General features: G+C 36.3%; 2 protein-coding genes across 5 annotated transcripts; one reads left to right on the forward strand and one right to left on the reverse strand.

Moving 5' to 3' along the window:
- The first annotated feature begins 915 nt into the window (after positions 1-915).
- On the forward strand, positions 916-2,661 carry LOC5570370 (alpha-tocopherol transfer protein-like). Of its 2 annotated transcripts, none has more exons than XM_001659031.2 (4): positions 916-1,037; positions 1,515-2,023; positions 2,082-2,282; positions 2,343-2,661. In XM_001659031.2, the coding sequence occupies exons 2-4, from the start codon at positions 1,550-1,552 to the stop codon at positions 2,598-2,600; spliced, it is 933 nt and encodes a 310-aa protein (XP_001659081.1). In that variant the 5' UTR covers positions 916-1,037; positions 1,515-1,549; the 3' UTR covers positions 2,601-2,661. The 2 variants fall into 2 exon arrangements, with proteins under 2 accessions (XP_001659081.1, XP_021706827.1); XM_021851135.1 differs by lacking the exon at positions 916-1,037 and adding an exon at positions 1,432-1,456.
- Positions 2,612-25,550, reverse strand: LOC5570372 (neuropeptide FF receptor 2). 3 transcript variants are annotated; one of them, XM_021851134.1, is made up of 4 exons: positions 25,346-25,550; positions 3,714-4,017; positions 2,983-3,647; positions 2,612-2,923 (listed from the first exon to the last, which is right to left on the reverse strand). In XM_021851134.1, the coding sequence occupies exons 2-4, from the start codon at positions 4,015-4,017 to the stop codon at positions 2,639-2,641; spliced, it is 1,254 nt and encodes a 417-aa protein (XP_021706826.1). In that variant the 5' UTR covers positions 25,346-25,550; the 3' UTR covers positions 2,612-2,638. The 3 variants fall into 3 exon arrangements, with proteins under 3 accessions (XP_021706826.1, XP_021706824.1, XP_021706825.1); XM_021851132.1 differs by lacking the exon at positions 25,346-25,550 and adding an exon at positions 7,583-7,970; XM_021851133.1 differs by lacking the exon at positions 25,346-25,550 and adding an exon at positions 4,081-4,350.
- Positions 25,551-26,116: the final 566 nt, after the last annotated feature.

Below are 26,116 nucleotides of genomic sequence, written 5' to 3' on the forward strand. Positions count from 1 at the left end.
GACCTTGGACAAACGTTATGTTCCGGCGTCTTAAGTAAAGAAATTTAACGATCTTCTGCTTAAATCCTCCAAATTCTGACCAACTGACCACGATTAGCAGCATTCTTTGTTTCTTCACTTGAATCAAATAGCCTAGGCTGCTTTGATTTGATGTTCAGAAAATTCATCTAAAGCATTGCTCATTTCGAAGGCACAGGTTCAATTTTTTTTATTAAAAAAGAATCAAAAAGGGAACAATAGGAAGCAAAAAAAGCACTGAGAAGTACTGCTTCAGAATCACTGAAAAATACTGTTTTACTCGTTAGAATTACTATTTTGAATATATTTAGGCAAAAACGTGGGAAGTTGGAAACTAGTTGTTCTGTATCTCGTTTTCATTCCTGGCTCGATGGTATTAGAAACCCGAAACACGTGCCCAGCCAATCAGGAAATGTGTGCCATTGGCACGATAGTTCCATGGTATCTTCAATTTCGACGAGTTAGAGAAAGCTAACTTTACTCTTGATGATATAACCTTAATCAAACAACTAGAGTCGCGTCTTGATGTTATCATTATGAACAGTTCCTTAGAACTAGTAAAAACAACATTATTCTTCTATAGACGTTTCCTGGTTTAAAATAAAGTTACATATAAAAAAAACATGAAATATTACTTAGAGTTTTATATAAATGTGTATAACATCCAATAAGAACAAATCTCGTTGACCAAAAAAATTCTTAAAATGTACAAATGTTTGTGAGTCATTGTAGAATTTCAAAATTGTGGGCTGCAGTCCATCCGAAAAAAAAGTGTAGACGAAATGTATAATTGATCCTTTCTTCATGCTTCATAATTGATTACGTGAGAAAACATATTTTGCTTAGCAAGTGAATGTTTTGAGATCGTTCTTATCAAAGAAACGTCACGATATTTTACGTCATATCTACAATTCGCGATACCGCGACTCGTTCACGAGACATACTACCAAAACTTTATTCAATCCACCGTCGCCTGTGGGAGCGTTTGCAAACATCATTCTGTGCAGTATTGAACTGAGGTGAGTAGAGATGACTTTCGTCTTTATTTAGTTACATTTTCAGTGAAATACTGTGTCTTTATTTAAATTATAGCACGTTGGCAATTGTGGTTCATTGTTTTACTCATAAAGAAAACATATTATAGAAATTTGTAAATATTGAAATCAAAACATTAATATTCCATACCATATCTGTAATCTCCATAAAAACACGATATTTGGTTCCTGATGAACATTTTAAAACAGCATGCTTTCAATGAAATGTAAAAAATATTTTTCGGTAACAATGAAAATCGAAATTGAAATGTGCCATACCGTATAATTGCTGAATCATCGTGCACAAATTTGAGCACTTACCTACCCGGACTGAGTGATAAGCGCTCAGGGGGTTTTATCATTGTAATGATTACGGATTCACCTGTAGCGTTGGCAATCGAATCGTATATACAAAAAAAATCATCAGATTATTGATACCATTCACTTTTCGTGTACTTACAGATTGTTCGGGAACGGATCGATAGATCGGCAGCACCATGGTCAATATTCGACCGATATCGGACTCACTCAGCAAGAAGGCCAAGAATGAACTAAATGAGAGACCAGAACGAATTCAGGAGGATTTGAGTGTTCTCCGCCAATGGATTGCCAAAAGCCCTCACCTACGATCGCGGATTGACGATCAGTTTTTGGTAGCCTTTCTACGAGGATGTAAATACAGTTTGGAACGAGCGAAAGAGAAGTTGGATATGTACTATACCGTTCGGACGATGTCTCCAGAATTGATTAGAACACGAGATCCGGAAAACGCCAAGATACGGCAAATTATTCGTCTTGGTGTAGGAGTACCGCTACCACATACAGAGGCTCCAGATTCGCCTAGAATTATGTTGATTCGTCCGGCAGCCTATGATCCGGCGCAGATTACTATAGAGGAAGTTATCCGAGTGAGCACCATGGCCAACGACATAATGATGATTGAAGATGACAACTTTGTGATTGCTGGACAGGTGATTCTAACTAGCAGTTGAAACTCTAGATTTTTTTTTATCAAAAAATCGGTTTTAGATTGGTATTTTGGACCTCGCCAATGTTACCATGGCCCACTTTCTACAATTTTCGCCAACATTTGTGAAGAAAATGACCATGATGAGTCAGGAAGCCTCGCCATTGCGGCAGAAAGGGTTCCATTATATAAACACTCCCAGTGGGTTCGAAATGGTGTTCAATATGTTTAAAAGTTTCATGAGCGAGAAAAATAAGTCAAGAGTAAGTAAATCTATCATACTCATTAAATAAACTCAGGAACACATTTTTTTTGTTTTTCAGCTCTATGTACACGGACACGATCTGGAATCGTTGTATCGTCACGTACCTAAAAGACTTCTTCCAGCTGAATACGGAGGCGATGCCGGTCCCCTTGAATGCATTATTACGAACTGGGAGAAGAAAATTGTTTCATATCGAGATTACTTCCTGGAAGAAGACCAATATGGAACGGATGAAAAGAAGAGACCAGGACGACCTAAGAATGCCGAAAGTTTGTTTGGCGTAGAAGGATCGTTTCGGCAATTGCAAGTGGATTGAAACAACTTCTATCAGTTTATTGTATTTAAAATTGATATTCAAATGAATCCTGCTGATTGGATATTATTTTGTTTTCCTTGAAACTGATCTGCGAGAATCAAGTTGCAGGCGTACAAAGATTTTCGTTCGCTTTTCGTCTGTACATCATCTGTTGTAGCTTTTAGCTGTGACGATTTAGTTTCTCGTGATTCAAAAGTTTGAACTTCTTGCTTAGGCTGAATGACCCAATCTGAAAAGATCACAAACTTATCACTTCCACATGGGCCGCGAGGTTGGAGATGCCCGATGATCTTCACTGCTGGTTCTTTTTTCCTGGGATCCACCTGAAGCGAAAATGAACATTGGCAATGTAAATTTGAATATACTTCAAGTCACTTGTTACCTTCTTAACTGGTCCCGATTTCCAGAAGCATTTCCAAATTTTCGTCTTATTGTAAGCCTTTCGGAAATTATCGTTTGTCATTCCATATATCAGTGGATTGATGGCGGCATTTAAGAACATTAAATAGTGGGACACGTACCAAAGTATTTGAAAATCTTTTCCAATTTGATCACTGTTCGCATTTAAAAATCGATAATACCTTATGAAAACCAAAGTGGTGAATGGAATTCGCAGGATGATGAACACAATTAATACTACAAATAGGCACTTAGCTACTTTTCTTTTGTACGAAACTGAAATTGGATGCTCTCGATTTAATACTCTTTTTTGATATCGATCAAGTTTAAGAAATATCAAACTATAACAGCAAATCATTACAGATAGTGGAAACCAAACCAAAGCTCCAATCAGGACATGCCAATATTGCGGAAGAAAACTCGTATTTTCTGCGCAAAATGTTTCCAAATAATTTTTCCACTGCCGTTCCTTATAGTTTCGATAAATTGTTAACGGTAGAGCAAGTAAAAATCCCGCGAGCCAAGCACAGGCAATGATAACTGTTACGCCTCGCATCGTCAATCTGGATTTCTTCGGGAAAACAATTGCCGTTAATCTATCGTAGCTTATTCCACAAAGGCACAGAACAGAAGTTATGAGCAGCGAACCTAGTGAAATAATGACAAACGTTAAGAATCGAATCACTGGTCTGGTACTTCTCAAGTATAAATCACCTTCAAGAAATCCTTCTAGCTTGCATCCAACACATCCCATGACATAATTCTGGTAGAAATCATGCAGCATGAACATCACCGGACAGATAATCAGGGTCGCCAAGTCAGCTACGGCCAAATTTGCAATCAACATATTGGTTGGCGTCCTGAGGGCTCGAATGGTGAAGATGATGCATAGCAATGCGATATTGCCAAAAATACCAAACGTGATCAATGGCAGAAAGGTGGCGGCTTTGACTAAAATCTCCCAAAACGGAATGGTCACCCAGATCTCTCTGGGATAATCGTAGATGCTAACGTTCATCTGAAAATAGAGAAAAATAATCTAAAAAATCGTTTCATGATCAAACTATATCATAGTATTTACCAAAAACAGGTCTTCATCGCTGACGTAATGTACGGATTTATCAGACAACTCTATCAGCTTTATCAGCATTATGTTTAGTTTTGTAAAGGTTTATTTACGATTCAATTCTATTGAAACAATGTTAAAAAAAACCTACAAATTAAAATTTTAAAATGTTTTCAATCAAATTCCTAATAGGCTAATGTGTAGGGCACTCAATTAGTATGACTTCTCAAACTACACAGCGTAACAAAAATTATATTTTTGCATGTCTCAATGAAATTATGTGTCTCTTGTAGATTTGGGGTCGCTGAATGCCGTTCTCAGAAATGTTCCAGTACGACACCATTTTTAGCTACAAGTCGTCAAAGTGATAAACACTGTTTTCATTGATGTTTACATGAAACCTAAAGTGTGATTTATGCGACTTATTTGTGATCTAATCCACTAAACGTACAAAATATGCTACACTTTTTTATTAAATTTTGGGGAGGGATTATTCAAGTGTGTTTAAAAACTACTAATTGAACTTTAATACTTCACTTTTTTCAAAAAATAAAATACTAAAATCACTAGTAAGGCGAGCAAATAATAATAATAACTCTAATATGTTGCTGATCTTGACAGATAAGGCCCATTTCGTCTGCGACTTACGGACTTCTTCAGTGTCGAGTGCTCGCAAAATATGGCTTCGACTTCCACTTCAGATATAATTTGGTTGAAATTGCACGATTAAATTTAGATTATTTAGAGATTCTTGCAGTCTCCATGCAAAATTCTTCATTTCTCTTATATGGCTAAATGCAATACTTTCCGAAACCATAAAAAATTACTTTTGAGCATCGAAATTATTATGAATTTTGTTGATAATAAATGTTCTACACACGCAGTTTGAATTCTGTGGCAAATTAAGCATGCAAGTTGGTTGAAATAGTCAAATTTTGCATTTTGAATAGTCGATATCTCAAAAACTAGACGTGCTATGATATTCTCGAAAATGGCAAAGGATTAAGGAACCCTTAATTGAAATAGCGGTATTTTGGTGCTTCCACAGTGCTATTTAAGTGAATTAAACGAGATAGAAAATATTAGAGTTCGTTTTTTTTATATATACAGTTGTGTTCAGAATAATAGTAGTGAAAGCCGATTTTCATACAAAATGTTCAACTTTGGCATGCTGTAACTTTGTTTTGATATGAGCAATCGGCATGCAATTTCGGCAGTTAACTACAAATACGCTCAATTTCATTAGCACAAAATTTGAAAATTTCCACATTACCGGCTAAAAAGTTAAGCACTTCTCCTGGTGCTCCTCGCTCAAAATAATAGTAGTTTTCTTGCGTAAATTTTTGTTCAGAAACAATTTTGTAAAAAAATGTTTTGTTTATACATTTAAAGCTTGGGTGGAAATGGTTGAAACGATGAAAAAATAAAAAAAAATTAAAAAAAGCAGATATTTAAATTATTAAAACTACTATTATTTTGAGTGATTTCACCAAATGCTTAACTTTTGAGCCGGTAGTGTGAAAATTTTCAAATCTTGAGATAATGAAATTGGGTATATTTGTTGTTCACTGGCAGAATAATTCATAATTGGATCAGCTATTGCAATACCTGATGAATTTTCATACAGGAGTAAAATTGTTCAATAGTAGTTCAATAGCTCAAGCAGTCATCGATAGCTATTAATTAACTTAATGAGGTATTTTCAATTGCTTTGAACAATATTAATACCATAATAATCCCAAAATAAGGTTTGGAAATACTTGGACTACTGACCAATACCTAATTGAGGCATAACACCAAGATGTGGTGTGGATAGAAGATAAGTACGAGTTATGTGTTTTAGTTAGGCAATCAGGCAGCGTCATTTTTTTACCACGCAAAAATATTCGAATCTCAATAACTTTATTTGTTTTGCGATAGTTTCACCTCCTTTCCCCACAAGTTTTTCAAAAACTATCCTATTTTTCGATTCTGTGTCGATTTTAATCGTAGGTCATCTGATTATTGTTCTGGTATTACTTGGGAAACTGAGGCGTAGCTTACATGGATATCTCAGACAAAAGAATTTTTTCTCATGTTCGGTTATTCACATTTCAATACAATGCTTCGATGTCTGTTCGATGAGTCTTTTGAGGAGAAATTATTAGAATCAAATGTATGCGACCGTTTTCAAGTTATTATAAGTATTTATGTTTCTGGTATCTGGGACCTTCCTTAGCCTAACGATTAGAGTCCGCGGCTACAAAGCAAAGCCATGCTGAAGGTGTCTGGGTTCAATTCCAGGTCGATCCAAAATCTTTTCTTAATAGAAATGCCCTTGACTTGCTTCGGCATAGAATACCATCGTACCTGCCAAACGATATACGAATGCTAAAATAGCAAATTTGGCAAAGAACGCTTTCAGGTAATAACTTGAAAATGCTCATTGAACACTAAGCTAAGAAGCAGGCTCTGTCTTAGTGAGGAAGTAATGCCAAGAAGAAGAATAAGTTTCTGGTATCACTGTCATGGTGCTCCCCAGATCGTCGTTATCAGACAAAAAAAACACCATCAAATATGTGCTCACCAGTGGTTTTCTTTGGCTAAGCTGCAGAATTTGAAAGAAAAAATCCCGTCCTACACTCTTACAAAAATTCGAGTAAATTTACGTGCTTCTAGAAGCACATAAAAGAAGCGAACCGTTAGACCTAACTTTACATCTGATCTTAAAATTACATGACTGCAAAGGTCCAAAAAAAATTACACGCCAGGACGTAAAAGTCGTTATGACCGACTTTTACATCACGACGTGTAATTTGATTCTAATTTTGTTTTCATGTATCTTAGATTGCATTGGTGGGACCCAGACAACCAGAATGTACATATAACGAAATCACCTTTTTCATTATTTACACTCTTAAAAATAATGAAAATTACTGTGGACGTAATTCTAGTTGTGACTGAATGGCACATGATGTAAGTGATGGAACGACACAAAAACGTGGCCTTGAAGATGTATTCAACCAAAAATGTAATTTTACATGTTGAAGGACACGAAAACGATAGAAGTGTGAGCGACATTTCCAGAATCAGACATTAACGTATTTAAAATTCGACTCAAATTTACGTCATTTGGCTCGCTTCTTTTATGTGCATCCCAAAAGACGTAAATCACATGATTTTTTGGTACTGTGTATATTATATGATGAAAAGTAGCATGTAATGCGAGTGTGCAGATTTTATTGCGAACTAATCTGCACTCTTATACGATTTGATTTATCATAACAAAAAATATTTGACAGCTGCTACGGATTGATCCGACTTACTTTGTTCAAGTATACGGAACGAAACGAATTGTACATATAAACTCATAAAACAGCATTTAATGCGAGAAAACTCATCGATCAAACGATTTCACCCACCATGTAGTGCGGGTGTGATGCAATGTGTATAAATAAACGACTTTTCACGTAAACCGTTATGCGACTGCTGGTTGTCTGGGGATGCTATGTGCATATTTAGAAACGAAAACTCTTACCTTTTGCTGATTCTGACGAAAAGGCAACAACTTGCAAGAACCATCATTCTTTGGTGCAAGTTGCCGCACGTTTCTGTGGACTTCTCCATTCTTCATGGGGGACAAATTTACAAATAATGCTCAGTTGTGACCTGCTTGCTTTCCATTTCACTAAATTCACCACTTCACGGAACATTGCAGTAGCAATCTTAATTTTAATCATGGAATATATAACATTTCACAATTCCACATAAATAGGCTTCTGGATTTCAGGTGCCAATCAGCCGACGCGAGCGGATTAGATTTGTCATTTTCTTATCCATGAGAGATCCATCAGAGCCTTGCGCTGAATAATTTACAAGCTGCTATCACAACCGCACTTCATAGAAACGAAACACTAGGGTCGATGTACCAATAGCCGCATAGCTAAGAACAAATATTCGTATAAAATCGAAAAATAAAGCCTGCGGAATTATTTTTACATCATCTGAAAGCTTTATATCTTGGCTTTGTGGAAAACTTATGACACATACGAAAACTCATGTTTTTGTATTTATAATCGCTTGTGCCAATATAGGAACACATGTGCCTATAGTAGCACTATTCCTAATTTCTGTTCCTATAGTAGCACTAGTTTCACGGAATAGGCAAAACACAAATCAAAACAGTATTTTTACAAAACTTTTATATTTTTCCTTTGAAGTGTGGATCAAAAGCGTTCGATTGATGTAAAAAAAGTTCCTAATTTATCAACTATGTTGTTTAATAATAAAATAGTTTCTCTTAGTAGTGCTACTATAGGAACAATAGGTTAACTATAGGTGCAAGGGAGCTAAAATTTTAAGCAAAACTATTTATTTCGATCATTTTTTGAACAAAATCGAGCTGTGTGTCAATGGTACTTAGATAAACAGCTACTGATCTTCATGTCAAAAATTATTTTGCTACGATTACCAGCGAAACGGCCGTAAAAAGCCACTAGTGCGACTATAGGGGACCGTCCACTAAGGGAACACCGACCCTAGTTATTTTACAAACACTTGTCTTGATTCCTATTGATTTCTCCACAAATACGGAAGAGAAAAATCGCGACGAACAGTACCGGCCATCTTTGAAAACAAACTCAATGGTTTGCATGACAGCGGCACCAAAATCAAACATCATGTAAAGGAGATTGGGCAAATCTGGGCCCGGAATGTACACAGATGACTCATATCTCATTTGAAAGATCTAAGTGAGACAAGAACAAGTTTGTATGGGGTCAAAAATATTCGTCGTGGGAGAAAAAAGTTATTCCGCATGGTTTGAAATGGATTCTTTATGTTTTTTATTATTTTTTGTTGCTATATTTGTTATCGATTAAAAATAAAAACATGTATTTTTTCAGCACCTATATGATGATGAAAAGCTCTATGCTTTAAAGAAGTGAATTAGAGCTTTGATTCAGAGATGAAAATATTACGTGGTGATGTTAGACCGTAATAACTTTAAAATCGTATAAAATATGTACGTATATTCAGTTAAGTTTTCTACCAGACCCTGCTACTCACATTAAACTAATTGCAGTTTATTGACCGACCAATCATGTTTTTTCTCGCAATAAGGTAACATTACGACTTATATATTCAAATAAAAAGTCAGCTTCATTCGATGAAAAACAATTGGGAGTGGTGAAAGAAAAGTGTGTGGTGTCTTATAAGAGAACTGGCTGTAATTGTTTTAGCTAAAGTACATATTTCTCCAGAAGGGATTTCGCAAAGAGATCAATAAAACCATCAGCTCAACCTCAATGAACAACATCATCAGCCTTAAAAAACGTTAAATGTGAATTGAAATGCTCATTTGAACTTATCAGTAACATATGCGAAGTTATAGGATTTCATGTGTTTGAAACAATGACAATCTAGCTAGCTAGTATAAATCATCTCACGCTGTATACTACATACGTGGATGTTTAGTGTCACATGTACTCCTACATTATCCTACCAGTCTTAAGTTAAAATGTCAATCATTATCGTTTTACGAGTTGGTATACGAGAGTGGTGGAACAAAGCGATCAACGCTCAATGATTATATCTGTGGGTTGATGACTACTTTCACTGTAGTAGAACAACCAAGAAGAGTTTCAGCCAGCAAAACCAAATCCGGTAACGACTGCTCGAGATGTGGAGCGATGCTGTGGCGAAATCCTTCTACTTCAGTCGCTGAAGGTCACGCTGACTGGCGTCGGTACCGTTCGTCGTTAATGACAGGGAGTTTTAAGCGCAGTTTTTTTTACTATCAGGTAGAGGGTAGACTAAATGTAAGCACCACGATAGATTCTGACGTTGATTATGTCGGAGATGTGCAATCCATTTATCAATACCTGATCGATTCGGGTCCGTTTGCAATGGTGATCGCCAGTTATATTAGTACGGGAAATTATCTTGGAAGTAGGTGCTGCGAATGACCATATTCTTGGAGGCGGCAAAACAACGTAGGACATCCATGTTCGCCAGTCGGAGAGCACTGATCTTCCCAATCTTCCATCTCTATTCCTAATCTCTCGTGATGACCTTGACGTGGAAGCTTGGGTGGCAGGCCTACTTGCGTTCCAGTTGCATCTTTGTCATCATCAGTGCCGTTGATCGACCGTTGATCCTCAACCTGCACATTCTTTTGTTGATCTGCACCATCCGATTTCATGTTTTTGCATGTCGTTCATCACGATGAAAGCTGTTCCCAACTCAAGTGTGATTACTTCTGAACATTCACATTATTGACATCCTCATGAGTATTTAGCGATCTTAGCGAAGCATTTGTGGAGGTACATGTGCTTAGGCGTCGCCAATGGAACTGACATTGATAGCAAACTGAAATGGTTCTGCTCGGATTATTGGCAGTTTGTTCACAGCAAACAGTCAAACACTACAGTTACTTCCAGTTCAAATGATTCCCTTCTCTGAGAAGCAATAGCATGACAGTATTATGTTATTGATATCAAAGATAGAAGTGTGGTAACTGTCGCGCAGATTTCCAGCACGCTTAAGCTGTGTACGACAAGCGAGGTATTTCCACTAGCGTAGAACAGAATCCAACAACGCAATCACTGTAATGTTAAAACGGATATAGTGTGGAAATTCGTTCCTGAGTACATGAACCGCTGGTTTATACAAACATATTACTAGAACACTGAATTAGGATAATACGATTTGATATTTGTGTCCAACTGTTACCCAAAGCGATGTGTTTGTCAAACGCACATATGTACCTATATCCTTATTATTTTATCTCCGTATGTTTTCAATATTAACATTGCAGCAATACAAAACGTCCTGAAATCTGTGTCAAATCACAGTATTTGAAAAATATAAACGGGGTTAAATAAAAACATGCATAAGTACAAACATACGCACGAGCTCAAAACATTTGCGCAAGAAAATATTATTTAATAGAAAACTGTTCAAAACATACCTCTTTTCACATCTTTCCAGCTTACATAACTTTTTTCTCCCATGACGAATATTTTTGGCCCCATATCAACTTTTTCTTGTCTCATTTAGATCTTTCAAATGATATATGAATCATCCGTGTACATTCCGGGACCGAACCCCATATAATTTTGCCCAATCTCCTTTAAGTGTGTTAAAAGGGAACTTTCAGTCCAACTTCTATATTTGACGGGTTGCTGCATGTGGGATTGAAAATATGACACAAACATTATATGCTTCTGTAAAGATAGGTTCTCTGACGTAATTCTCAATCTAGTTTCATATTATATTATATTATTATAATATTATAATTATCATATTATAATATAAACAAATAAGATAAACCCTTTTTGGAGGCGTAACGACCAAAAGTAATTTTCAATAGATTAATGAGACATTCTTGTACCGTTAATGATGTTTCAATGTACAATGACATGTCGCAAATGTTTATTACAATTTACTTATTTTTCATAGGCTCGAGTGCTGAAAGTCAATGCGGATTAAATTTGATATGTGCACAATATATTGTGCACAATAATCTGATTAGCTAAGAGAAATTGAGCATCTCTTATAAACACTTTATTACCTTTACTCCAAATAACACTTTTGAAATTGTAGCTTATGATTGTTTGCTGATATCCGTTCTTCCTTGTTGAATCGTTCGTTCCAATTGTGATGTTTTTTATCGAGACTAACTATGATAAACAGCATAATCTAAATCAATATAATTTTAAAATAAGCAGAGAGCTAAAAATGAATTGAGATAATGCAATATTTGAAAGATGCTTATTAAATGCATGAAATATCTATTATTTTTTTGGTTTTCACGAATTCAAAATCGTACTACTTATAAAACAGAGTTAGGATATTGATTCGAATAAGCCGTTCGAACCATATTCAGAGAGTGGTACCAGTTCATGATTCATAACAGTTCGTGGCACATCGCATTCAGAGAGCCCTATGAATGTTGATATTCACTCTCTCGCATGGTACGTGACGATAGAGCGTTCAAGAACATTGCGGCGTTCAGCTGGATCAGAGTCGTTCAAGTTAGCGCGCAAGGCTTACAAGAAGGCTCTTCGTTCTGCTGAATGATCCGACTGGAGTGAAACCTTTGTACAAATGTTTCCAGTCTGAGTAAAGTTAGTTGGCTGAACAAAATCTTTGCAAAATCTAAGGAGGTCCAAGTGAGCAAAATTCGCTTACCTAATAGTGACTTATCTTCTTCTGATGGAGAAGTTTTCCTCGGATGTGGTGACATAGAATCCACGGATGACCCAAATGTCTTTTCATGTAGTTATGAATGTCTGGTTTTGACTCGCAGTATCGTAACTACTGAATCGATTCAATGGGCACTCAATAGCTTTGCTCCTTTCAAATCTCCAGCAGCAGATGGGATTTAACCAGTTCTACTCCAGAAGGGATTTGAGTTTATCAAACATGCTTTGAAAAAGCTGCTTGTAAGCAAATTTGCTACCGGGTATATTCCCAGATCCTGGCGTGATATTACTGTGAAGCTTATCCCGACGTGCGTCGTATGAAGAAGCGAAGAGTTTTAGACCAATCATTCTGGCCTTCTTTTTATGAAATGTCTTGGACGCATTATCGATCATTACATCCGTGATTTTTATTTGGCAAACATGCCGCTTCATGTGAATCAACATGCTTACCAATCTGGAATGTCCACAGTGACTTTTTTAACACAGTTATATACGATATTGTGAAAGCATTCGCTCAGAACCAATCCTGCTTAGGTGTTTTCTTGAATATTAAGGGTGCCTTTGATAACGTGTCTTTCGGTGCCTATTGGAAGCTGTACGAAACCATGAGCTACCTGCAATGATTATCAATTAGATTCATAAATGCTCAAAAACCGACATCTCTTCTTGGCATTGCTTCCATCTGCGATTTGGTAATTGAGTGTTTGCGGATGCCCCCAAGGGGGAGTCTTATCACCACTTTTGAGGTATCTCGTAGCAGATCAACTCAATAATTGCTGTTTCCCAACTTATGGATTTGCCGACAGATAGTTTGTATGTACATATAGGTGCTTATCCTGATGCAAAAAGCTTTTCAAATCGAAAGTTGGTGTCGCCAATAGCAGATCATTCAAAAGGACGTCCATCATTAGGGGGAGGGGTCTTCGAAAGTGTAACAGTGCGTGTATTAGGTATTGGAAAAACCGTGACAGAAGGGGGTCCTGAAAAAACGATGGACGTCACATTCATCCCTAGGGCCTTTCGGTCAACCCGAATAAAACATCTATTGTTCTTTTGACGTTGGATAACGTTTTACGGCAACATACTGGAGTACAATTTCGAAAAACGAAAAATCGCTCGCGTCACGAAAAGTGGTTAGATTATGACTGTTAATAACTTACTTGTTAGAGTTACCGCTCATGCTTCTTCTTCCATCGACCGAGTCTATCGATGTTGAAGTGTTAACCGAACCAAACTTACACCACAGATTTTCTGTGCTAACACACAATGTCCATAATAGGTCAGAATTGACATGCAACAAATAATATGGATTTTTATCAGTAGAAATCTTTCATAAGTTTGTGCCGGTCTCAAGCCAGGAAATAGATGAAGCTAACGTTATCCAACGTCAACTTGGCGGTTGTATCTCGGAAACAACCTCTTACTTTTTTACGGAACAACGAAACCGCGATGAATATCGATCTTTGCGTCTTCTTGGCTCTGAGATTGATGTGACTGATCAGGTATAGTACATCGGAGTCATTCCAGATTCTAAACTTCCCTGGGCACCTCAGATTGATTTCAGTGTCAAGAAAGCTTGCATAGCCACCAGTCAGTGCCGGCGGACCTTTGGTAAAACTTGGGGCATCAAACCCAAATATATCAAATTGATCTACACAACAGTTGTTCGAGCAGGTTCCGAGTCATTTGGCCGAATGCCGTTTGCCCGAACGCCATTTGGCCGAATGCCGTTTGGCCGAAATTGAAAACAAAAGTGAACTACAGTTAGCAAGGATTTATGATGAATTCCAATGAACTTATTCAGCTTATTCATAAAAAAGATAAATCATCATTGATTTTGCCGGACACCGTTCGAGAAATATTGACATACAGATGTCTTGTGTGGTGGCAATAGGGCAAATTGAGAACAATCCAATCAAAATTGGGTCATCTCCAAAGGATGTGCTTGATGACGATGTCTGATGCGACTCCCACGGCAGAGTTCGAGGCGATTTCCGACGTTATGCCACTTTACATCCATCTTATACTAGAAGCACTTTTTGTATTGGATCTACTGGAGAACACACTTCGTTGTTTCAACTTTTGGTGAACTGGGACAAAATTTTCCTTGCTCCAAATGATCTCACAAGTGCTTGTCAATTTCCTTACAGGACATTTACCACACAATTCCTATCACGGGAAGAGTGGACGTCTGGCTATTTGGAAAGAAGTATATCAAACAATATAGTATGTTACACTGATGGCTCTCTTCTTGAACGTAGAGCTGGTGCTGGTGTATATAAGGGCGATTCAAAATTTAAAAATGTTTGAAAATCCAATCTCCCATATGTGCCTTAGCATCCTTACCACAAATATAGTGTTCCGTGAAATTTTCAGCTTTTTCGATGGTGATTTAAAGGTGGCCCAAAGACAATGCAGGTACAGTACAAACTTATCATCCCATAGTGAAAACTCATTATTCGAACCTTAATGAAAGATGTAGCTGAAGAAACAAATCCATTTTAAGCTATTTTTGTATGGGATTTTTGTAGATGTTTGCAGGGTTATAATCCCGTATGAAGCTAAATGATAGCAAACAAACTCATAAATATTTCCTCTCCTATCCGTTGGATTGAATTTCTCTCTTCAGCAATATCTTTACTACTTTACTACTTCTGGTTTGAAGAATGAGTTTTCACTATGGGATAAAATACTTGAAATCATTGAATCTTTAAAAAAAAACTTTTCCTCTATTCCTGGAACATGTTCCAGTAGGAGTGGTATTTGCTAACGTCTGTTCTTATAATAGTGGTTTACATGGATTTCCCATTGAATCCCACTATTATAGAAACGTCCCATTATTACTGGTGCAAAGGAGCAAAACAGTTAAGGTTTTTAATTGTTTTCTACTATTTCCTTACTAATTTCCAGACAAATTTTATGCACATTCATATCAATTTAACAAGGGCCATGTTGGAAAAATACACATAAAAATAAAAATTGATTATAGTACGCTTTAAACCGTATTATTGGTACACACTCTACCACTGCATCAGCCACCCTATGTTTGTTCACCATAAATTTCTGATGATTGAACTAAGGATCATTCGGAACCTTTAACGCTCACTGATTGTTGTAGCTAATTTCTTCATTATCTAATAACAAATCAAATTCGTCATTGGCCTTGAGCGTAGCTTCGATAATTGACATTCGATTTGTTTGGAAAAGAAAATATTAAATTTTACCCAAAAACTTAATACTATGCTACAATTGATATAAGTTAATATTCAGTTCCTCATCTACATTCATTTCTCATTGAGCATTCTGATAAACTTGAAAGCAAGGAGTTTCCTGTTTTCTTCAGATTATTCCATATATTTGTCTTGAGATAAACATGAATTGTTATTCTTCTTCATTTCTTCATCATCCTTTTCGCACAAACGATGTTTAAAACTTTTGTTAAATCTTGTAGATTTTATTCCAATCAGATCTTGATTTTGATGTCCAACAACATCATTCGATACAATTTCAATTTAATTAAAACAAACAAAATCTTTCGGCTATAGGTAAGGTTTTTAATTTTTAATAAATAGTTTGCTTTGAGAAGAAGGACCATTGCAATGTCACTTTGGAGAATCAATGGATACATGAATATATTCTGCTTAATGTTTGTTTAATACCGACAGCATCGAACGATTTAATTTCCAAAATATTTCAATGTATGAAATACGCATCAACAAATACTAAAAATTCTCCAGAAAGTAATTGAAAAGTAAAACATATTGATCTGTTCAAATTTCCTTAGTGAATTACCGACTCATGGAATTTAAGTTTTTATCTCGAATTTATAATTATGTTTCAGAATTTTTGGAATAAATTTCCAGCATGGATTGCTCATTCCTGGACTACATTTTTTTATTAATTTATGGAAGGGATTAATAGAGTATGTTTAAGAAAACAAAACTACTAATTGAACTTCAACACTTCACTAATAAGGCAAGCAAATACCTTTAACCTCTAATATATTGCTTATTTTGACAGATAGGCCTATTTCGTCTGCAACCTATAGACTTCTTCAGTGTCGAGTGCTCGACGAAATCTTGTGGACATTATATGATCTATATCTCTTCATTACTTCTCTATGACCTAAGACACGAGATAACGCATTAGCAGCATTAGAGTGGTCTGAGAAATGCTCACATAGAAATAGTAAATTAATAATCTACGAAACCACGCTTCAATTTGCTACACTGAAAACATTTCGGTTCCGATCCCATTTCCAAAGTTTAACTGTATTTGGAAAGACAATTCCTTTTTCAGCTTCTATTGCTTTTTCACTTCAAGTCTCTAGCATAGCAAAGCACTTCAATTCTCTTATATAACATAAATAAATAACATATCAATTGTTTTATTAGTCGGTTCAATTATTCATATAGTCAGATGATTTTCCACCAGCGATATCAGTACATATTTTGAACTTCTTTGGCAATGTTGAGCCGCTTGATTCTGATTCTTCTTTTTATGCTGGTAAAATATTGATATTTATATTTCTTGATTGATGATGATTTTTATGTGTCGCATAATTGCAATTAGGATTCCATATATATAACTGCATTTAATGAGTATTCGAAACATTCAAATCATTTTTCAGAATACCGTATTGGATTGCTGTACATAAAGATCTTTTACTTCTAACATGATTTTTCGGTTGCAGCTATCTTAACATGTTGTCGATTTGAATTAATTTACTTGTTAACTTTTTCAATAGTACTTTGTCCAAAATAAATCACTTATACTATGACATTGTACTCACAGAAAACAGTGTGTTAACTGTAGTATTAAGGGATGTATGAACTGCTGATTGTATAAAAGTGTGACTGTGCATCAAGAAGTTTATTCCTTTATGGTGGTAAGCTCCATCGAAGTTAATACGTCAATTGCTATAGTAAAATATAGTAAAATCGAGGATAATACGCGATTGGCGTATCAACTTCGATGGAGCTTACCACCATTAATGGGTGTTAAGTGTGTTCCTGCTATTCCTGCCTCAGCACTTATCGAGAGATGTATCAGTGGAATCATTCGCCACTACTTGTAAAATTTAATTCCAACCATGTAATGGACGCTTTTGAAGATTGGAGATTGGAAACGCCTACGCTGAGTTGAACGAAGCATACTCTGGCAGCTACAACTGATTATCTTGTTATGAGGACATACAATGTCTTCGTCTTGGTTATGCAATATTTTTAATTAAATAATTAAATAATGAATGGTTCGTCACTCCGTGTGTCGACAAAAACTTTAATCAAGAACGCTAGCCGAATGAAAAAAAAAATTTTTTTAGTTAACAATAATATTTGAATAGTTTGTTACCACAGGTGTCGACATACATTTGTCTACGTTTATAATGAAGCCATATAAATAGTTATATTTTAAATCAAAGTTTCAAGAGTCACATCAGGTCCGTCCCACTCGAGCTCAGATTGGGTACCACTTCTAGTACTGCATTTGGTCCCTCGGTAATGCAAACGGTACCCAAGTTTGACAGATCGCAGAACACTTTTCACGGCATTCTAGATTACCTTATGAGCCATACAATTTTGGGCAATTGCAAGGGACATGGAGGTCTCTATTTGTCTCTGGTCGCATTACTTACTGTAGTAGAGTTATATTATAATTAGTACTAAGCAGTTCACAAGTAGGCCATGACATATGATGACAGTGACTGACTGTACAATGTAAAACATTCTGAAATAAACGTTAAAACGATCAAGACGTCTTTTACTAAACTTACCAAGGTGAATCCTGATCATGTTACTTTTTATCTCTTCCCACTAACAAAAATCCTTCCTGCGACAACCGTGGGGATGCAGAGGTGATCTCGGTCTCTAGTAATAACGGTAGTCACACTAACATCCCTTCCCCTCCTCGATGACCGTAAGGACGTGGTCGGCGCCGTTATTGCCTTAATTATATTCTGAGCTCTCAAATTGTACACATTGAGAATGGTTAGTTAATCCCAAGCCCCGTTCATTGGTTCTCTGTGCAATTTCGATTGTTCTAGTCAATCACGGAGTAGCAACTACGAATTGCACGGTCATTTATGCTTATGCTTGGGATGATATGTTTGTATTCACATTCGAATACTAACGTGATTGAAATATTTTTCAAAATTTCTCTATATAAACCTACTTTGTCTTTGGGCCACCTTTAAATCACCACCTAGAAAGCTGAAAATTTCACTGAATACTATTTTTATGGTAAGGATGGTAAGTAATATATAGGAGATTGAATTGTCAAACTTTTTAAATTTTGAACCGCCCTAGTGTATATTCTCGTGACCTAAGGCTGAATCAGTTTTACTCACTTGGTAGACACTGAGACACTGCACCGCTTTTCATGCGGAAATATTTGCTCTTATGTGTGGAATAGTATCCGCATTTCAACAGCACGTAATGTACAAAGTCATATACTTCTATTCATATAGTCAGACTGCTATAAAAGCTCTTGCTTCGGTCAAATCTTGGTCGAGGCTTGTTATCGCATATCTAACTCAATTTGAGGAACTGAATTCAGTCAACTCTGTAAACCTTGTATGGGTACCTGGCCATTCTTCCATTGCTGGAAATGAATTGGCTGATGAGCTAGCTCGTGATGGAGCATCGCATGACTTCATTGGCCCTGAGCCAGCTATTCCAATTTCGAAGAGCTGGGTGAAGCTTCAGATCAATTCTTGGGCAGCAACTCAGCACAAGCAATATTGGAATAGTTTGGATTCGTGTCGTCAAACAAAATTGCACATTAGAGTAAAGTGGGGCAAAAGTTCGAGTGGGGTAAGAGTTTCTTTTTGATATTTCTAGCTCAATTCAAAACAAATCTTATAAATGTCATGGTGGTTCGAATGCTATTCAAGTAAGAGACTTTCACTCCAAATATCACAAAAATCTATTGAGATTTGGAAAAGTTATGGCTATTTGTTGTTTTTCGACGTGAATATTGTAATTTTTGGTCAAACTTTTGTTGCATGGAACCAATTGAAGATAAAATCTTTTCCAATATTTTATGTAAGGGCGTTTCTAGGCCTATCATAAGGTTGCTTTGAGGTGTATTAGTTTTTGCATAATTGCTTGAAAACAATTTTTGGCCCATAGTGGGTATAGTATAAACCATGTATAAAATCACGGAAAAATTTGCAAATTGCCTAAAATACACATATTATCTTCAAATTAAGTTAAATTTGTCTGATCGTGTGAAAATTGTCACCAAAATTTTACATTTCCACTTTGTTTTGCGAAAAACTGCTATTTTTGAGTATATTACAATTAACCCGGTTTTGGGCAATTTTTGATGAAAATTTAGTGTGTATTTTTAGGCAAACTTAAGTTTACGGCTGGTATAAAGTATGCCTGTCATGAAAGTATCGGTTTTTTGTGTTTTACCCAGCGAACTTTTGCCCCACACTAGATTCGAACTCTTGCCCCACCGTTGGGGCAAAAGTTCGAATAAGACAATCAATTTTGAAACTGTTATAACTAAAAATGGGTAAATATTTTGACACAAGTTTGTTCAGCAAAATTATAGCCAATGTGTTGAAGGTTCACTGTATGGTATTTGTTTTGTTTTAACTGCTATTGTTTTCCTGGAAACTTTGATTATACCACTAAGGTCGAACTTTTGCCCCACCTTACTCTACTGAGTCATCTCTAAGGGTGGCGAAGTATTTAACAAATCTGTCGAAGCGGAATTGCAGTCTCTTGGTCAGAACGTTGATTGGCCACTGCCAACTCAACTATCACATGGCAAATATTCAGCTTGATGACTCATTTGTGTGTGATCGCTGTGAATCCGACTATGAAACTACGTATCACCTGATATGTAGGGGAATTCGGGGCATGATGGACACATCAAGCAAATGCTTGTTTTAAGGCCACACAATGAAATTATTTTCAAATTACTCCCGGCTAGTTTTCAAGTTTGATATTAGTACAATGTGCTACATTCATTCATGGTAATAAAAATCTTATACCGTCGTTGGGGGTGACAATGGGTCAAAAAGGGATATGTGCGATTTATTTTTTGAATAACTATCGCAATTTAACTCCAATAAACTTCAAATTTGGTGTGTATGTACTTTGATGGTACATTAACAACTGTTCAAAAAAATAAAGACAAATATTTATTCACAGCGGCACCACAACTGAATGAAAAATGACCCAATCTCACCCCATAGAGGGGGTGACATTGGGTCACTGTAATTGAAATAACTTGTTTTTGAGAATATGATTTCACAACCATTCACAACTGAACAATATTGATAAAAAACGATGCAATCAAGACAAAAAGATATCTAAGATGTTTCACAAGTATGATAGATCCACTTAAAAGAAAGATTATACTGAAAATTGAAGAGCTATGAGAAAAAATATGTAAACCCAACATTTATCGTCAAGTTTACATAAATTTTCTTGGTGTTTCCCTCAAATTGTCTTTAAAGTCTCATCCCCATTGCTATAAGGCCCATTCAGTTTCCCCAAAGGTGTACTGAAACAGTGATTATTTTAAACCTTCGCAAATAGTTAGATTTCGGTGCGACATTCCACGATCAATAAACTTCAGGCAGAAGTTGACGTCATAATCTCAGTATTTCAGCGATCCAAATTATTTGTACTTCTATGAGATGTTTCTTTAATATGAAAACACCGATAAATAATCAAATTTAGAAAAAAACACCCTTTTGATAAAAATTTACGATGTTGCTGCGCACGAAACACAGTTGCTGGTTTGAGAAGTTGTCAAAATGCGTTGTATTGTTATTCAATGCACGGAATACTCAAGTAGACTTGTTTGATGTTTCAGAGATGCTGTATTTAGAAAGAATAAACAAATCTTAATGAAAAAAGAGAACACCCGGCACCGTAAAATGTCAAAAAAGTGGACTTGGAATTTCATTTACTATCGTTCTTGCTTGACCCAATCTCACCCCCATTTTCAATGTTTTAGACATCGTACCGAAAAAAAATGATTTTTTTGTGGGAAAATCAAACAGATTCCGGAAAATACCTGTGATGTGTAATGAAAAAACTTTCAACATTCTACTAATACAACGATAGATGCTATAGTACATGCGTGATACTTTGTACAGGAGAAATTTAATGTTGTAAATTTTATCTAGTTTCAACATGCAAGTTTATTGATGTAGTAAACAAAAACTACTATTTCTAAAAATGCATGTTGTTATTAATTATGTATTATTACACATGTTCCCTAACATATGAATTATTAATTTTAGTAACATCAGCGTTATTAGCTGAAATATTTCACAAAACATATTTTTCCGTTTTGACCCAATCTCACCCCCTAGACCCATTGTCACCCCCATCGACGGTACCAGAAAAGTGATATAGAAAATAAGGTCGAAAACAAGGCTAGAAAAAAGGTATCGGGGCAAAATGAACACTTGCATGAAATTTAATGATTTCAAAATATGTAATGTCTGTCAGTCGTTCCAATGTGTAAAAGGGGCTTTCCCTCTATTATACGAACCTATCTGGGTTCGTTATTTTGTTCAAAATTAGATTCTCCCACCGCCTTGGTTATATGTCGATTTGAAGCAGAGAGAAAAACTCAAGATCAAATTGGGTTGTTTAGTGAAGAAAAAATCGCAGTTTTTTGTAGCTTGATCGAAAGAGCACATTTTTAAAAGCATTACTCGATTTTATTGCACTTCCAGGTCTCAATGTTGATATTATAAATGATTAAAAAAGATTTCAATCCGTAGACTCAATGACATTTCAATTTACATAATGACAGCTCGTCCCGAAGTAAAATTTGCCGAGGGGTGATTCAAAAGCGATTTCCATACTAATTTCAAACGTGTTTTAAAAATAGTTCCAGACCACGCAAAATTGTGAAACTTTGTATTCTTGTTCAATTTTTAACGTAGTTTCAGGATATGTAAGAAATTGGATACCCCTAAACAAGCCAATTTCAAAGGACAATTGAAACAAAACATAAACTGTTTTACCGTCAAACATTGCAAATGCAATACAGATTTCATGCAGTGTGAACTTTTGATGAAGTATGCATATTCTCAGAGATTGAGGGGGTGTCCATTTCGCCCCGGGTATTCATTATGCCCCTTATCCCCCTAACTGTCCAGTTGTTGCGCAAATGTGATTCCAAGTACTTAGTGAACATTCATTAAGTGAAACTGAATTCATAAGCCTGAATCTTCAAGACATTCTGTTATTCTTAACTCGCTGCTGTGGTATAGACTCTTTTTACGCTCATGCTTTTTGCAGTGCCCTTTTAAGGGCGCTTTTCAAACCCAGTATGCAGCTACGCGCTCACATCAAGAGACCTCACTCCTATTTCCAGGGTGGGTGTACGGCTGTCAACTACAAACAAAGCTCGCCTAACAATCATCTCTCGGGCGGGCCGTCCCAAACAGCATCATCTCTCACACGGGCCGACCCAAACAGCACAGGTCGAACGCGGGCCATGCCAGACAGCAAATGCTGATGCATTTCAACACTCAAACAGCGGGTTGCCTAGGAGCGTTGTGAGCCAAACAAATACACCCACAAAACATGTACGGTAGGCGAACCTCGTTGCGTATACCCCCCCTACCTATTTCCTCCCATCTTTCCCTTCCCTTTCTTCTTCCATCGGGTAGATGATAAAATAGGCTCAAATATGGCGATGGCACAAATCTCCCAATTGTTCCTCAAGAATCATCAGAATATATGGAGTATGGAATTGCACGATAGAATATTGTTAGGGAGAGATCCCCCAATACTGGACACCTAAACAGCTAAATTCATAATTCCAATGCAATATTATTGTTTTTATGCGATCTTGTTACCCATTTATGCTAAATATTATCATCCTTGTAACGTGCAAAAATCAATTTAAAAATATACATTCGAATTTTGACATTAATTAGTGATGATGTATTTCTTCTTCTTCTTGGCATTAACGTCCCCACTGGGACAGAGCCGGCTGCGCAGCTTAGTGTTCTTATGAGCACTTCCACAGTTATTAGCTGAGAGCTTTCTTTGCCTAAATTGCCATTTTTGCATTCGTATATCGTGTGGCAGGTACGATGATACTCTATGCCCAGGGAAGTCAAGGAAATTTCCATTACAAAAAAAAAGATCCTGGACCGACCAGGAATCGAACCCAGACACCCCCAGCATGGCTTTGCTTTGTAGCCGCGGACTCTAACCACTCGGCTAAGGAAGGTCCCTGTGATGATGTATTTGTCACGCTAAATTTCAACTTTTCCGACCACCTCCCCCCTCTCTTTGTCACACTCTTTGTTGAGTCTTCCGAAAATTTTGTAAGGCTTGTCACGCTTGGACCGACCCCTCCCCCCCTTGGGACGTGACGTAATTTGTGCATGACCCCTGAAGAGGTGGCCCCCAATACCGAACACAATCTAAAAATTCTTCAAATATGTACACCATTCAATGTTTTCACTCCAGTAGGCGAATTCTGACGTGTATTTTCTTCGAAGAAAAGAAAATTTTCTTGCTTGTGGGTTATGGAAGAAAATTTTCTTCTCTCCGAAGAAAATGTGCGCCGGAATTCACCTACAGGACTAATAATTCATTGACAAGGCATTTACAGAATTAACACGATTAATATAAGTTCCATTTAGTCCGAAAGACGTTCATTCAAACACCACTCCATATATGATGAAATATATGTAACACCTTTTTCAATAATGTTCTGATTATTCATTCCTCTTATTTTTATTGCATGTTTGATACCATGATGGACAAAACCCCTGAAAAATGAGAGTATTTTGAGTCACTGGTGCAAATAATACTAAGCTATCATGAGAAAATCAAGCTATCTGGAACTGGGAGACAGTAGATGCGACACCAAAATTGTGATTCAATTATGCAAAATACATTCATACTTTCAAATTATGATTGTATTCTATCATATTTGCGTGATTCAAATAGTTGTTTCATATTCAGAAATGCACACCAGAAAACTCAAAAGTTCTATCAAGAATTCGACAAGTCAACAATACAACAAGGGAAGATTCAAATATGATTTCTAGGCTCTCTTCCCCCTTCTGTCACGCTTTTTCCAATACCTTCTACATGCACTGGCACACTTTCGTAGACCCTTCCCCTTTCCCAAATGATGGACGTCATTTTTGAATGACCCCCAAAGCAGTTGTAAAGAATAGTTAATTTCGAAGCAATACTTATCATGATGGGTTGGGACATGATGGACGTATGTCTACATCGGAATTACAGTGCCCGTTCGAGTTTGGCAACATGCCAGCAAATGTCATGTTGCCTAAATCGAAACGTTCCAAAATCGAACGGTTGTTTTTAATAAAACTTTCATCACCATTATAATGCCCACGAATTTACTTATTTTGAACATGAGTAATATCAAAAAGTCCCACAGAAACATTGAGATTAAAAACAAATAGTAGTCACTATATTCTAAATTTTGCCTACAAAGTGTTACTCAAGTATTATTTTCCTTCGCCTTTAACCAAAACAACAGATCAGATCTTTACCGCAAGGCATACAGAAACTATTTCTGTAGTTAATTATATCATTACTAATAAGTCACGGTTTTAATCTAGTTTCTGATAGATAGCTTTAGGTAGCGCTATGTAATGCAAATTACTCCACATTCAAGGTTTCTTCTAACATCAGAAAACTCAACAGTGATAAAATAAGTACCGAGTGACATGCTTCACTGAGCTATTAAGATACCAGATTCTTTTTGAAACATCTGAATTCTTTGAAATTGAAATGTGCCATATTTTACCCGGTTTGACGATACTTAAAATCTCACATTTTTCAATGTTTCTTGTATAACACCTACATAGCGAAATTACCCACTTTTTGTTTTAACCAACACTTAAGAAAACGTTGTCAATATTGTAAGTTTATATAGAAAAGTAATCACTTTCAGAAACCAAAATTTAACGCTGCTATCTCAACACATATCTAGAAAACCACCTTCAAAAGTCAACTTCTCAATTGCAACTATCACTGGTTGTATGATCCAATCTGTACGTGCCATTACCAACTAATCAATAATTATGAAGAGACCTTTAGATAACAAATTTATCCTACCTTATTTATCACTTTAATTCACGTTTGTCATCAAGTAGAAAGGCAAGCTTTTACATTCTATCAACTAGTTTCACGGAACACTGTTTGATGTACTTGATTCGTCCTCATTTCACTCTAAATCTCTCCGATACCTCCTTCATCAACCAGTGTCTACCACAACACATATCGCTTAAATGACATTGTAGGGATTATAAAGCGCTCGTTAGAGCAGTTCCAGCTTTTAGATGGCCAGTTGTAGGGAAAACAATGATGATCCCATGCGCATGTTAATAGTCTGATAAGCGATGACATGACCCTCCTACCTCTGATTTGAACCCGCCATCGATTGAGAGATAGCTGTAAATCCATTCCAATCGCGAACAAGCATAAAGGATATTAATTACGATTGATAAATATAGCAAACAGTGAAAATTTATAACACTAGTAACAGAAGACAATTTATGCTTCTTTATAGCATTTATTGTTGTTGATAAGTGTGTACATGATTGCCCACGGTTTCAGAGTCGATGTAACATACAGGACTATTATTGCTGGGAAAATGCTTTCAGGTGTGTGGTCCATTTGAGTGAAAGAATCTTTTAGTTTGGAAGAGAATGAGAATCTGAACTGGACTTAAGAGATTTTTGATTCATCATGGATATTTATCATCGAACAACGCATGCGAACAACCATTCTATTTTGCTAATCGATAAACAGATTTGATTGGCAGATCACTAGAACTTTTTTGAACATTTTATCACTAGAGTGGTTCAAAAAATCGTATTTACTCCA

This window comes from Aedes aegypti, chromosome 3 (genome assembly GCF_002204515.2).
Source record: "Aedes aegypti strain LVP_AGWG chromosome 3, AaegL5.0 Primary Assembly, whole genome shotgun sequence".
Lineage (NCBI taxonomy): Eukaryota > Metazoa > Arthropoda > Insecta > Diptera > Culicidae > Aedes > Aedes aegypti.

Bases quoted from the DNA above. Each gene is read 5' to 3' on its own strand.
- LOC5570370 (XM_001659031.2), top strand. From the start codon at position 1,550: ATGGTCAATATTCGACCGATATCGGACTCACTCAGCAAGAAGGCCAAG. The intron at 2,024-2,081 runs GTGATTCTAACT...AATCGGTTTTAG, and splicing joins ACTTTGTGATTGCTGGACAG to ATTGGTATTTTGGACCTCGC. The intron at 2,283-2,342 runs GTAAGTAAATCT...TTTGTTTTTCAG, and splicing joins GCGAGAAAAATAAGTCAAGA to CTCTATGTACACGGACACGA.
- LOC5570372 (XM_021851132.1), bottom strand. From the start codon at position 7,678: ATGAAGAATGGAGAAGTCCACAGAAACGTGCGGCAACTTGCACCAAAG. The intron at 4,018-7,582 runs GTAAGAGTTTTC...CTCTATTTTCAG, and splicing joins TTCGTCAGAATCAGCAAAAG to ATGAACGTTAGCATCTACGA. The intron at 3,648-3,713 runs GTGATTTATACT...TTATTTCACTAG, and splicing joins GCTAGAAGGATTTCTTGAAG to GTTCGCTGCTCATAACTTCT.